This window comes from Molothrus aeneus, chromosome 6 (assembly GCF_037042795.1).
Source record: "Molothrus aeneus isolate 106 chromosome 6, BPBGC_Maene_1.0, whole genome shotgun sequence".
Classification (NCBI taxonomy): domain Eukaryota; kingdom Metazoa; phylum Chordata; class Aves; order Passeriformes; family Icteridae; genus Molothrus; species Molothrus aeneus.
The window spans coordinates 42258774-42273508 of NC_089651.1; the positions used below are offsets into that span (position 1 = coordinate 42258774).

Sequence of the window (14735 nt, forward strand, 5' to 3'; positions counted from 1 at the left end):
TTTGTGGCACTTCACTCCAGTCTGTCAATCCAAAATCAGATGCATTATTCTAGATGCAGTTTAACAACCACTGAGTAAAGGGGAATAATCACTTCATCTACGAACATCCTCAGGTCCTGTTAATAGAGTGCAAGATGCTGTAGGCTGCCTGTGCTGATAGGACCCACAGCTGGCTAATGTTTAACTTGCTACATCAATGGCAGATTTGTGTGAGTCATTGGGAAGGGTTTGTAAGACATTATGGTGAATGTGAAACTTTTAAATTAATTTAAAGAGAGACTGGATAAGTACTTGAAAAATAGATCTCTTTGGGGTTACTGTATAAACAAACCACATGAGGCTGAGTTAATTGATGAAAAGACTCACGGTCTGAGTGCAAACTTAAAGGAAATAGGCTTGTTCAACTCTTAGTTTTCCCTGGGTATACACTTAGGATCAATCCTGAAGACATGACAATAATCCTTGTCTGACCAATTGTGTTGTTAAAATGGAAATTAAGTTATTACTGAAATATGTTCAAGTGTTGCAATGTTTTATGTTTAAGCTGGTGTGCCTATGGTCATCTTGTGTCTGTTTTAGTCAGGACCTAATCCCTAAATTTCTTGTGAGGTGATAAACGTCCCCAACATGCCCCATGGCAAATTCACATTTGGTAAAAACCTCAATCTTCCTGGTGTCCCAGATTTATAGAATTCCTATTTCAAGCATTAATTATCTTGCCCCTTGTAGTAGTTCTAGGAACACTTCCTTGCCCTCCTTCTTTTCCTCTTCCAATCTTTTTAATGCAGTGTAACTAATAAGAAGTAACATACTGTCTGATCCAATTGTTGGCTGATGCACACACACTGGGAGGAAAGTGACTCGTATTAATTTGCCGTCATTAAAAAAGACAAACACAGAAAGCAGGCGTGATCTGAATTGCTTCTTCTGTTTTGTGTTAGTCTTGCAGCTTTTATAGCTCCTCCTCCTTTTTGTATGGAAGCAGCTCCTTCATATTTTGAAGTGAGGGAGGAATTTCAGTTTCATGTCATCAATGTCTGCTATTTGAGATGAATATGATGTTCAGTTTCAGTCTCAGAGGGTTTGTCAAGGGAAGAGTGAGCATCCTGAAAGGAAGAAGAGCTAGTTCATGAGAATGGAAACACAGAAGTTTGCTTTTTTTTTTTGCCTTTTTTTTTTTTCGGATTACACTGTGGAAGCTTTGCATTTTCCAGGGATTTAAGTTTTCTTTATTCTTAGGCAATTTAAATCTCTTATAAATAAAAGGATGCTTCAGCAGTCGTATCATAGAAAGTATTAGTTCTGTCTTTCTCCCAGGAAGGATACTGTGATGGAATGGTCAAATCAGCCAGATGATGATGGTGATTGGATCCTCTATAACCTTTTTAACTCCCATCTCCTTTTTTTTAATCAAGCAGGTGTTTGTATCCATAGACCTTTTAAACTCAGGGTGTGGAAAACACAGCAACTGAGTCACTGAGTCACAGAGATGTACAAATGCCAGAGAGGATCTTTAGGTGAAGTAAGACTTTTTGTCCTGATTGATGATACTCACTTTTGATGAGACTTCCATTTTTTGATGTGTTTGATTGAGTGGCAGTAGCTCACAAGATGTCCCTGGGATGTCCAGGTATTGCAAATGATTCATATGTAAGAATATTGTTGTATGTGCTTGAAGGCAGAAGATGGGTCGATGTCTAGCTTGGTTTTGGTTCTGGAGATATAATTAATTCTTTTGTCTAATTACTTCTTTTTAATTTGGTGTGATGTATAGTGGGGTAGGAAGATGAGGAGTAAAAGAGGGATTAGGATAACAATGTTATTGAAGTTTAGGATTGAGGGCAACAAGATAACAGCTTATAACTGGAGAAGGAAGAATAGCTGTTGTCAAAACAGATGCCTTGGTAAATATGAAAGAGCAGAAGGAATGGGACAATTCTCTATTGGTCTTTTTTTATTCTCAATTCTTAATTTGTTTCATAGTAGTAGCTGGAAATGCTGTCCAATATAAGTGTGAGACAAAGAAGCTGTATTATGCTGAATGCAGTGCCTTTAGCAGACAGGACCCACAGGAGTAACTTTGCAGAAGTTGGCAATTGAACATACCTGTTAGGTTCTCTAGTCCATATAGATGTTTCAGCACACCTAGAATTGACCCAGTTCAAGTCATTTCAAGTAATGAAGAGTCAGCTAAATCATCCATGCTCTTTGGGAGTATATTGCAAAGCTAGGTGAAAACTCCACCTGTTTTCATCGTTATTGCTGTTAATTCATATGGACACTGTTTCCTTTCTTTGACTGTTCTCAAAATATTCTTTGGTCATTCTTTAAGTCTTTTTACTCCTAATAAATTAATTTAATGGCAATTTGGAGTTGTGCAGCATGTGCATAGTGTATTTGATGTGGCCAGAATGACTTAAGTATTAAAAACAACTGTTAGAAGCTTCATTTTTTTACTCAACCAGTGTGCATCCTTTTGGCAGTGTACAGGTTTCAACTGATGTTTTATTGTTTGCATTGCAATGTCCTAAACTCCTGGAGCGTAATAAATAAACAGATGTCATTTGAAAGTTGTGGTTCTCTTTTCTGGTTTGTGCAGTATGTGTTGTTTGCTTCCCCTTAGAGCTGGTGGTCAAAGCATGGATTGTTTTTGGTCAAGGGTAGCAAGCATAAATAAATAAGATGCTGAACTATCTGGCCAAGTAAAGACCGGAGGAACTACCCTACAGTTGTTCCTCTGACTGGAAACAGAGTGATCGAATATGGAGTCTTCCTTTAGCTGCAAACAGATGGCTGGGAACCTTAATTTTGGGGACAGTGCTCAAATCAGTCTGATCAAATTTCTGGCAAAACTTCCAATCTATGTTATTAGAGTTTTCTATTACAACAGAAATTGATCTTAGCAACTCTTCCTTGTTGCTTTGTTCATCTCCACTTATGAGGGTGGAATAACTGTCTATGTACCATGTTTTTTGGAACTGCTTTTTTAGTACATGACCCAATTATGATGCTTCCAGCAGCAGCAAATTTTGTCTCCTTACTTAGTTTCTGCAGATGAATGCCTGATCTCACTTGCTTTCATGCCAGTATTCTAACCTGCATTCCTTTTCTGATGATAGAAATAGTAAATGAACTGCCTAGTCCAGATACAGTAAGATAAGGGTCACCATTTCTTTTTCTTTATGTAAGTTTGGAAAAAGTTCTACCTTTTCTTATTGAGATTTTGTGGGATTTTTTGAATGCCTATATAAACTCTCAGGTCTCCATTATTTAGTTATGTTTTCAGAAGCCTGATGATTAAAGGGCTGCTAATTACAGGTGTTACCAAGGTTTGCTTCCTGATGTGAAATGGCTCTTGATTTGCTCATGTAACCTGTGGTCAAGCACAATGTCCTTTTTTATCCTTTGACAACATTGCTACTTGAAAATTACCTAAAATTCTGTTTCCTGCCAAGAAAGAAGAGCAAAATGCCATCATCATGCCATCATCAATTTTCCTGTAGTTGAACTGATAGCTTCTTGTTAAATAGCAGAAGTTTATGATTATTAATGAACTTCTTAGGACCTTTACACCTGCATATGAAATACCCTAGGAGACTCATTTGAATTACTGGACTAAGCAGAATATAATATAAAAAAAATTCCACTCCCTTTACAAAAATGTTAAGAAGTAAAATAATACCTATACTTGTTATGGTTTAAAAATGATATTCCCCAATTTAGTGTATGATATTCTATACCACTTATATCATGCTCAAATCTTACACCTTCTAGCTGTATGCATATATAAACACAAGCACAGGTGTCATTTCCATAGTCAGTGGCTGTCCCTTCAAGATGTCTGTTGAGTTCATTTTTTCCATGTGGGTTCTATCCATCCTAGATGTCTTCCAGGACAGGAGGGCTCATGTGCTGTTGGCTGTTTGCCAGCTACATCAGGAGCTCACAGCTGGTGTAACTGAAGCAGTCCATTCTCATTCTCTGTGGTACTTGTGGCACACAGTGGCAACATCATTTTAGCTACCAGTATTATAAAATTCAGCATTACAGTTCTCACCCAAAAATCAAGTTCTCTTGGGGTACACATCGCGTTTCCCTTTTCCTCTGCATTACCAACCAAATATATCCAAGTTCCTGAGTAAAAACAATCTCACAGCCAGATTTGCCTTTGCTTGATGCAAGGCTACTCCAAACTTTCCTCCCTAGCACCTTTCTCACGTGCACCACAGAGACTTCATCCCCTTCTGGTATGTGGAGGTTATGATCATGCAGGGCCAGCTCGACTGGTAGAGCTTCAGTGTTAACTGAACAGGTGGCCTTCATTAAATGTAGATCCAAAGGTTTGAAGGTCCCACCACCCACTGATTTCAATGCGATTTTTAACAGTCCATTGTACTGTTCTGTTTTCCCAGAGGCTGGTGCAGGTTGGGGAGTATGATGCACCCACTCTGTGCTCTCTGGCCAGATGTCTACAAAGTTATTTTTGAAATGAATTCCATTGTCAGACTCAATCCTTTCTAAGGTGCTGTGCTGCTGCAGGACTTGCTTTTCAAGCACCATGGTGGTCATCCAGGCATTTGTGTGAGGCACAGGATATGTCTCCAGGGCTCATCTCTGGAGGTGCCACACCATTCTCTTTGCAAATATTCTGTCACTTTATCAGGGTCCTATAGTTGTTCAGGGGTGAACTTCCAGATCACTGAAGCAGAAAAGGCCCTCAAAAGGTAGCCCATGCCCTCCAACATTCCATACCACTCATGATTTTCCACCTTTGGGGCAGATTTCTGAAAGGTGCCCAAGTAAGTATTGCAGCTTTTGAATTGGCCTGGATTCTTCATAATTTGCATTTTAAGGGTACTTTTTAGTTGTAAAAATATGAGCTGTAGCATTTAAACTATTTTAAACTTGTATTCACCTCCCAGTGCAGAGTTGCTGCAGTTAACCCTTCAGTGTATAAACACTGTAATACCTTCCAAATGTTACATTTTCTTGGCCATAGGAAAATGAGTGTGTGTGCTGTGATGTAGCTGAGAAAATCAGACTTTTGATGGCTTAGTAGGTGCAAATAGATAATTTGCAATCAATTATTTAATGTGGGGGAATTCACAGGAGTGCAGGGCATAGAAGTTATAATTGGCACAGATGCAATAGACTTGTTTTCTATGACTCTACTTTTACTTTACTGTTTTACTTTTCTACTTTACTTTGCTGAAATTGTACTATGCTGATTGAAGAAACTCATCCTTAAAATAGGTTTTTGAAGTCTTTGGGCAATTATGAATTAAAATGACAATTGATGGTGCCAGCTTAAAGTAAACACTTCTTAAAACACCCCACTTGTAGGCTTTATTTGCTGTGGTTTATAATCTTAGTTATGACTTTTCTGTTAGAAGTTTGCCATGAGGAGTCTTTGCCTCAAACTGTTTTGTTTTGACTGAAGATGAATAGCAGCTCTATTCATGAATATAACTAACAAATGCATAATTTACCTAAGCTAGATATGCAGACTACATTGTCACATGTGTTGTAACATACCCATCTTTGATCTCTAAACACCAATGATATAAGCTACAATTATGTAATTTCTGGGAGAAGTCTACTGCCATTCTGCCACACTAAATTTTGTGAGTTTATAAGCTTTGTATATGCTAAACATGTAATGGTGTCCTAGTAGCTTAAATCTGTAGGGAGTGTTTCCTATGTATTTCTTCAGTTCTCTGAGCACTCAGTGCTGACCAAATTCTGCATGCAACATGTAGAGCACCTGAAAATATTCTACTTCCCTTTGTTTTTATGTGTTGGTACAGTAATCTGGCCTAGGGCACTATGAGAAGTGAGATTGCTCACAAAACTGACTGAGGCAATAATTTTGTATGCTTGTATCCTTGATTTTATTATTCTTCTTTTTTACATGGTATAGGTTGAATTTAGTGTTATATAGTTGAAGTGGTGAAGCATTGTAACAACAATACATTGTAAAACAGTGAAATGAATCAGTCCTTCTGACTTTTCTATTGTTAGGGCACAGTTGGTGGTGTATTAAAATAGTTTTAATGTATATTAAAAGAGTTACATAATGAAACCTTTAACAGTGAAGAAAAACTAAATTTAAAGTGGCTGCTCATTAAGAGTGTAGTCTCTTGTCAGTCCTGAATAGAAAATATCTTGGAAGAAAACTATTATTTCTTGTCTTATAAAGAGGACTGTAACAGAGTTTAGGTACAAGAAGATATCAAGATGAAGAGATGTGCATCTCACCAGATTTTTTTTTTAATCAGAATGCTTTAGTTAATTATTCTACAATTCTCTGCAACACCACAAAGAAAGGATAATTATTGATTTAAGATCAGGAGGGACTGCTGGAGGTAAACTGGTCTAGCCAGCTTACACCAGTTTAAAGCAAGTCCAGTCCAATAGCGTTGTCTAGGTCTTGTCAAGTTCTGGTTAAGCTGAAATTTCCTTTCCTGAAGTCCAGGGTTATAATTTGCTTTCATTTTGTCTGTTTCAATTGTTTTGAACTTTCAAACTCTATAAACTCATGGTTGCTACAGTCAAATAAAAGTAGTTAAGTCAAGTGTGTTTGTGTTGCATGGCTGGGGTTTTGTGTTATCTTTTCTCTTCATGTTGATTGCATTGTGGTACTAACTCTTGTTATACTTTCACTTTTACTTGATGAACCTTATGTTTTCAGACTGGAATGATTATTTTGTTTATAATTTGGAGAAAAAAATATACTGGCACAATGTTAATGTGCATCTCTTTCCAAAAATGTCAGTGGACATCCTATTTGTCTTCAAAAAGTTGGTGAAGGGAAGGGGCATTAATATATCCAACAAATTTGTACATTCAGCTACACACAGATAAAGCATGTGGCCCATCTCTCATTATGCAGATATTTTTCTGACTTGGAAAATAAGGAAACAATTACTGGCCATCAGACTTCTGTTTGCAGGTCTCTTTGGGCTATTGCTGCTCTGGTTGTTGCATCTGAATTATCTTTATTTCAAGGACTCAGTGCCTTGCCAGAATATATGACTGCAAAATCCATCACAGTAAAATTGGACAGCCTGTGGACCAGGTGAACTCCAGAACTGAGCTGACATTCCCAGCTGAACCAGAGTACTACATTTCTTCATGAAGCATTATGTAGAGCCATCTCAGAGAAAACTGGAATAAGACCCAGCAGAGGCAGATTTATACTGTGCTATTTCTTAGTGTTTCTGATTCTTACCTTAGCAACCTTGGTGCCATAGTACCAAAGTACTAAATATTGTCAGGTTAGGCTTAGAAGCAAAATCTATGCTCTGTGAGGAGAAAATAAGATCTGGTTAAGTAGAGTCTCATGAAAGGCTTGTGAGGATGTAATTGGTTCTAATTGGCTCTCATTGGAGTACTGACATGGTCTACCTGCAGCCAAATGGCTCTTAGAGAGGCAAAAAAGTAATCTGTCTTCATAAAGAGTGAAGAACTCACCTCCAAGCTTGTCTTTGCTGCTGAAAGGCCTGATAGCCAGTACAAAGGAAAGGAGGAGAACTTGAAATTCAAGTGAGAGTCATTTTGGGAAGTGGGTTTTAATTTGTGAAGCCATCAACAATAAGTAAATTTCATTTTGCTTACCACATTGCTGTGCCTAGGTTTAGCCTGTAGTGCAAAAACACACACAAGTTATAGAACAAACTGATAAACTGAAGGAGTATATTTGTAGTGTGGTTTTAGGGGGCCTGTTGTTATACCTGAGCATGGGGAGAGGACATAGGTAATTCACTACCTGGTCATCTCCAGCTGTCTCACCATAAGGTTGCAGATAGAGCTGGGGATGTGTTCAAACAAACAGACAAAACCTCTTTCTACACATCCTATAATAGTCATACACCCTCTGTCTGGAGTTTAAAGCTAAATGAGGAGACTAAATCTGTAAAATTATTCTTTCTCAAACTGAAAGTGTATGTTCACAGTTCCAGAATGCCAGAATATTCTTTATTGGTAGTTCAGAATTATGACTGAAATTTCCTATGTGACCCTGATTTTGGACACATTTGTCTGAATTTACTGAGGGCATGTTCTGTTGGATGTGCACAGGCCTGGAAGGGAAGAAGGAAACATGATTCATTATCACTCTGTCATTGAGTCAGCTGCTCACAAATAATTTCATTTTTAGGTGGCTGAGTTTTTGATGTCTGTTTTGGTAATATGTTCTGAGATGTCTAGAGGAAGCCTCTCTATCAAGGGAGAAGTGTATCAATTATTTCTACTAATATGTAGCATTTATTTGGAATTCAGGTCATAGAGAGCTTTAGCGAAGCTGCAGCTTTGTAGGCAAGTCTAGAAATTACTGTGATATGATCCTACCTGTTTCTGTATCTATCTATTTTTACTCTGTACAGGGTTGTGTGATCCATGTTGTAACCCTCAGTTGTAGTTACACTCAGATTAGAAAATGTACCCAGTAATTGCCTGTACTTTCTACATATGTTTTGTCCTTGTTGCAGTAACAGAAGCTGGTTATTTTTGCTTACTATTCTGTAACCATTGTAATAGTGTTGAGAAAAATGAGGTGCAATGAGTGCCTGAAACATGGAAGAATGTTGTTTCTGGGCTGCCTGTAGATTTGGACAGGAAAAGAAATTTTAGATATATATTTTTAAGAAGCTCAGGGGCCAGTTTTATAACTGCTGAGTTATAAAATCTTGCTTCTAACTCAGACTGTTGAGTAGAAGTCAGAATGTGAACTCCAAATGCTTTAGCTTCTCAGCTTCCTTGTCTGCAATAATAATTCCTCACTTGCATTTCTGCCTTCCTCAGCTCAGATGGCCCTCATGAATGTGGGAGGACAGTGTTCAGCATGGGAGAAGTTTGGTGTTGTCCTTAAAAACAAGGGCAAGGAACAAATTCCCAGGCTCAGCTGTGACAAGACAAATGGTGCTGGAAATATGTGGACTAGATATCAAAAAATCTCATGAAGTGTTGAGAAAAGTGTAGTCTCCTACTCTGTGTGAATAGCCTTTAGCTGAAGCAAGTCCAACCTAAAGAAGAAATGGGAAATATTTCATTTGAATTGTCTTATAAGATTGAATCCCATGCTTTTGAAACAGGAGTGGCTTGTGGTTTTTTCCCCCTGTACAGCAGTGTCCTGTCCAGCCTTGTCTGGGGTATTAGCACTAATGAAATCATTCATTCTTGATAAGCCATCTTGATTATTTTTGATAAACTCTTCACTTAGCTTTGTCTTGAATGCTGTATGGCTTTATTGAGGAACTAATAATGTACTTCATCAGGCCTGGCCAGCAGGACACATTGGTTTCACTCCTGTAACTAATGAAAGCATGTGCTTGCTTAAGCTGTTCCTCTCGGAAGTCATAGGATTACCACCAGACTTGGCAAATAAGTAACTAATAAACTAATAGACTTTTCTTTGGTTTTGTGTCTTGTAGCTGGTGCCACATATATCTTTGGGAAGAGTGGAGGTCTCATCCTGTACACCTGGCCAGCTAATGACAGACCAAGCACGAGGACAGACCGTCTTGCTGTGGGCTTCAGCACAACAGTGAAGGATGGCATCCTCGTCCGGATTGACAGTGCCCCTGGGCTTGGTGATTTTCTGCAGCTGCACATAGTGAGTACAGACAGGCCCATGTCTCTCCCAGACCTGGGTTTCTCTTAAGTGGATATGTGTTTGAAGAAAGCTGTTACTCTAAAATACTATGTGTCATATTCTGTACTTTCTATGTCTTCAATTCTCATCAGATTAAACTGCCTATAGTAGTTCTTTAGGGTTTTGTAGAACTGCTGAATGGGATGCACAGAGAATTAAATCTTGATGCCAAAAGTATTTGGGGAGGAAGGAGACAAACAAAACTCAAAAGCCTTATGTGATTCAATAGCAGGATTTGTTTAAAAAATGAAGAAACATTTTGCATCAGTGGTAATCTACTGATTCATATTCACAGTCCTGAACACAGCTGAATTTCTGGTGAAGTATTACTATTCTTGGAAGGCAAAGAGTAAAAGGGATTGATAGGTTGTTGGTTTTTTCCTCATGAAGAAAGTTAAGTGAGAACTGAGCAGATCCTCAAGGTGATGCTTGCTTTAGCAGGGTAACTCAAAAGAATAAGAATTTTATGTTAGTGCAACATGGCTTTGCAAGAAAAGAAAAGAGTTTTGTGAGAGCTTGAGCAAAAGGGGTTTTAGCATATGGAATTACTTGAGAAAATGAGAACACTAGGACTGGAAACACTTGGGGTTTGTTACTTTGTGATTCTTTGGGAGGAGAAGAGGCTATTTGCTTTGTTTTCATCTGGCAAATAGCCAAGAGGTTTACCAGAGGTAGAGGCAGATCATGTTACTTGACGTTCAGATTATTTGCAATGTATTATGCATTAATTCATAGCGGAAGGGCAATTGGGCCCTTTGCAAATTTTGAATGAGCTGGGGATATGTTGACATTTCATGGAACCTTGAAGATATAAGTAAACAGGAAGGAATGCCAGGGGCTAAAACAGACCGAATGTGAATGACGAAGGGCCTTAGTCTGCTGCTGGAGTTTGCCATATTCAGAATCATGTTGAAGCACTGGATATATTGCAGGGTAGTTCTGAAACAACCAGAAACAATGTTCTGGTGCTCACTGCGAGCATTTTCAGTGGTTTTTGTTTTGAAGCCTGTTGTAAAATTCAGATTCATTGGAATGGGGTAGATACGTCTCAAGCCATTAGACTGTCACCCATTCTGGTTTTTCTCTTTTGTGATATATCCAAATATTTTGTTTGTTTTGTGCTGGAATGAAAATGAGATCAAACCCTGGCATTTTTTTTTCATATAAAACCAGGTTTTCTTCCTTTCTTAAAAAGAACCCCAGAAGACTGTAAAAGTGAGCAGTGCTGAGCCTAATTGCTTGGATCTCTGTGACTCAAATTAAGCAAATGTGACTTGATGTGTCTGAGCAAGGCAATGTATATTCTTCAGGTGTTACATTATAACATGTAAAATGCTATCAGTTAACTGGAAAACAGAGTTCTTCCATGTGAGGAGAGGTTCAGAGATATGAATTTGTTAAGGCTGTAGAAAAAGTCTAAGATGGGATCATGTTGCTCTTGAATGCCTAATGGGTTGTTATAGGGAAGATGAAAGTCAGGCTCTTTGTAGTAGTCAGTGGAAGGAAGAAGAGAAATGGTCACAAGTACCAACAAAAGAAATTTAAGTTCTGCACTAAGATAAATATTTGCACAATGACTCTTCAGCATTAATGATGAAGACACATTTTTTTCTCTATATCTTGGTCTCAAAACTTTCCCTACCTTTAATTGAACATTTTAATGACTGATTTTTTTAATTATAAAAAATTTTGTTTACTAGACTGAAACAAATAAATTAAACCTGAGACATAAGCATTCATTTAAAAAGTAATAACAAAAGAAAATCATTGCTTTCTCTTTCCAATCAGTTTTGGAAAACAACATAATGAAAATTTTTCAGCTCCTTTTCCATATTGTTTTTTTCAAATTACTCTGTATGGCATTCTGCTAGTTTCAGATTATTTCAGATATTTAAATAAAAACTACTAATTGTGGTTGATACTATTGCTAAAAGTTCTGTTGAATGCTTTCTGTGCAGTTTGGCCAATTTTATCCTTGAAGCTGTTCACTAGCAGTAAATATAGAACTAGTTCAGCTTTAATTTCTCTTGTTCCTTTGTGGTGAGGATGGATTAGGAGGATTTGCCAGTCATTCATGAGGAGCAAAGGCATGCTGCTGTGCTCTTTTGGGTATGGCATTACTGATCATCATATATATAACTGACTCTACCTAACTGTTCAAATAAAGAATGTGGTCTGAGGCTCATGCTGTGACATGCAATAGGAAAGTTGAAGAGGAACTTTTAAAGTGTTATTGACTTCTTGAATGTCCGCAAGACTGTTATCTCCGGTTTATGGTTCAAAGAAATAGAAGAGAGCTTACATCAGGATTATTTTGGAAAAAAAATGAAATCTGAAGTTAAAGGTGCTACTTGAAATGACAGTTAAAATGCAAGACCATTTAGGATCTCTTAGCAAAATGCATGCAAACTTTTCATGAGAGCAAGATCTTTTGTAAATGTCTAAAACCTACCACATGCTTGTGCTGTGATAATCAAAAACTTTGTCCATCTTCTTTTCTTCAAAATCTCCCATTAGGCTATTTTCGATTGTCAAGAGAAACAAGGCAGCATGGGTAAAATTTTAATAGAAATGTGGGATAAATAGATCTTAAAATCAGAGCTATGAAAACAGATTAAAGTGATAATAAAATAAACTTTGAAAACCCAACTACTTAGACCATAAAGCAAATTACAAGAGAAGGAGAAAATACTAATGTAATTTATTTTACATATATTTAGCATCTTGACTTTTTCAGGTGCAATTATATTTAATGATAATAGTAATAATAAAAGTGACAGGGATTTGCCTGGGTTAATAAAAAATCCTGGGGACACTTCTTTTATGGGAGCCTTTTTAGATATTCCATTCACAGACTCTTTTGGATGCTATTTACTGGATGCTGACCTCCTCAGACTTCCCTGGGTGTTGTATTGGTAATAACAGATGGCAAAAGCCACCTGATGATCATTGTTTTCTAATGTGCATCACTAAACTAAAATCTAATCCAAAAGTAATAGTAATGGCTATGGTCTATCAAGATCTTGATTATATTTTAAAGATTGTAAAACTTGCTCATACTCTTCTAAGGAAACCTTTTAGTAGTTAGCATGTTTTTTTAATATCATGTATGTTCTGGAGTGTCCATTGATCTCTTCGATTTGTAGATTTGAAGATATTTTATTTTGAAGTTGCATATTTATCTGTTTAATTTACAACTGTTCTGTTAGAATTCATTTTTTAATTATGAGTCTTTCAGATATTGTGTAAATTTATTGACTAATATGTCTGTTTTATATGACAAAAAATTACAGTCTCTGAGAAACTATTTTCTCTCCTGCCTTACAGTGAAGTATGAGGTGGCAGCCCTGCAGAAATGGATGGCATACCATCCAGATCAATGCTGCATATGAAGCATGAGGTGTTTGTGTGAACAGACTGTAGCACATGGAACGGGAGTGTTGCTAGAGCATTAGATCCCTCCTTATAATTTTTTTTGTATTTCTAACAATTCATTCAAAGCACAAGTCCAAACCTACACCAGAAAATTGTCTTCCACAATGGATACTTAAACAATTGCATGTCCTGAGTTATGGGTTCAATGCTTCTGTGTGTTTATTCACTTTGCACCACTACACCTTGTATTTGGTGCTTCATCACATGCAAAACATAGAGATGAAATGGGGAGAGGAACAGCTGCAAGTGGTGATGGGTGTCATTCTTGCAGTAATTGTGGAGAAGGAAATCATTCATGTGTGCTGCTGGCTTAGTCTGCTTTCTTTCATTTTGTTCTGTGTGGTAAACTGCCATCAACCCTCTGGATCTTCAGAATGGCGTTGTGAGGCTCTTCCAGTTTCTGAATTCCCCACAAGAAGGAATCAGATTTGGGCAAAAACATTAATAATTTTAGAATGAGTTTTGCTTAAGTAGACCCAGGCTGGGGGGATCCATCATTTAGCACTAGACTACCACTGAAGGCTACAGAATCTGCTGAAGCCCGTTCTGATTTTTAATATTCGATTGTATTTAAACAGTTAAATAATAGTTTAATAGTGTTTAAATAGTATTTAAAGAAATAAGTGTAGCAAAAAGTAAGTTCTCCCTGAGTTGGAGATGGCATTGCTAAATGAAAATAAGTATAAATTGATGAAAATGAATGTGTACTTTTAATCATTTATTTTCTTTTCAGTTATACTGTGATTGGCCCAAATCTGTGGATTTTACAGTTGTAAAACCAATTCTGGCTCCTCTCTATGAAGTCTGCCTTCCAAACTGCAGTGGCATGTCATCTGAGCAGACACAGAAGAAGCAGATGATGTAGAATCAGGAGAGGGATAGATGCAGGGTTGTCCTTATCATAACCAGAGAGTATATGATGAACTGAGTAACTTAAGGGCTACTCTGAGATAATAAATGGAGGCAAAATACAATGGGAGTTTGTGTCTTACTTTTCTGAAACCAAAAGCTCTTTGATGCAAGATATTTCAGCCTTTTCTAGGCTGAATAGAGACTGAGCATTAACAGGCTTACATTTTTGTATCCAAAAAGTACAAAGAGCAGTGTTTCCTTAAGACTAACCTGCATTATATTGCAGGCAGTATCAGCAGAGGCTATAGACCATGAAAAAAGTGAGGGATCTGCTTCAATATCCTATCTTGTGTTTTGCTTTATTTTTAGCTGCCTTTACTGATGTTACAGTTACAGGTTTCTCTTAGGGTGATTCATCATGTTAGACCACCTTTTTTATTCTTATATAGAACCCTAAGTTTGTTCAAGTTTAATTTTTGTGAACATAAATAATTTTATCTACCATATCTTGACTGTGTTTACATTGATGTCTATTTAGACAGTGTTTTTACTCTTGCCTTTCCAGGATTTCAAGCAGTGTGTAAAGTCTTAGAGTTTGATACAGTTCTTGGAGAGTACCAGAAATGGTTAAGCAGTTATCAGTTCCAAAGTGTTTAATGCCCATCATGCTTCATTTCCTTCATGAAACAGCAAAGAACTGTGTACATTTCTCCTAATTTAATTTATACAAATTACGAGCCCTTACAGATTGGTATGGAACACATGTTCAATCAAAGATGTTTTATAGTGAAGCAAT

General features: G+C 37.3%; 1 protein-coding gene across 8 annotated transcripts in view; it reads left to right on the forward strand.

The window, feature by feature from the left end:
- The window catches only part of NRXN3 (neurexin 3), a 968325-nt gene that overhangs the window by 715229 nt on the left and 238361 nt on the right, over positions 1 to 14735 (forward strand). For all 8 annotated transcript variants that reach the window (XM_066552373.1, XM_066552369.1, XM_066552370.1 and 5 more), the window contains one exon: positions 9432 to 9613. In XM_066552373.1, the coding sequence (XP_066408470.1) occupies positions 9432 to 9613 (182 nt within the window). The remainder of the gene's footprint in view (positions 1 to 9431; positions 9614 to 14735) is intronic.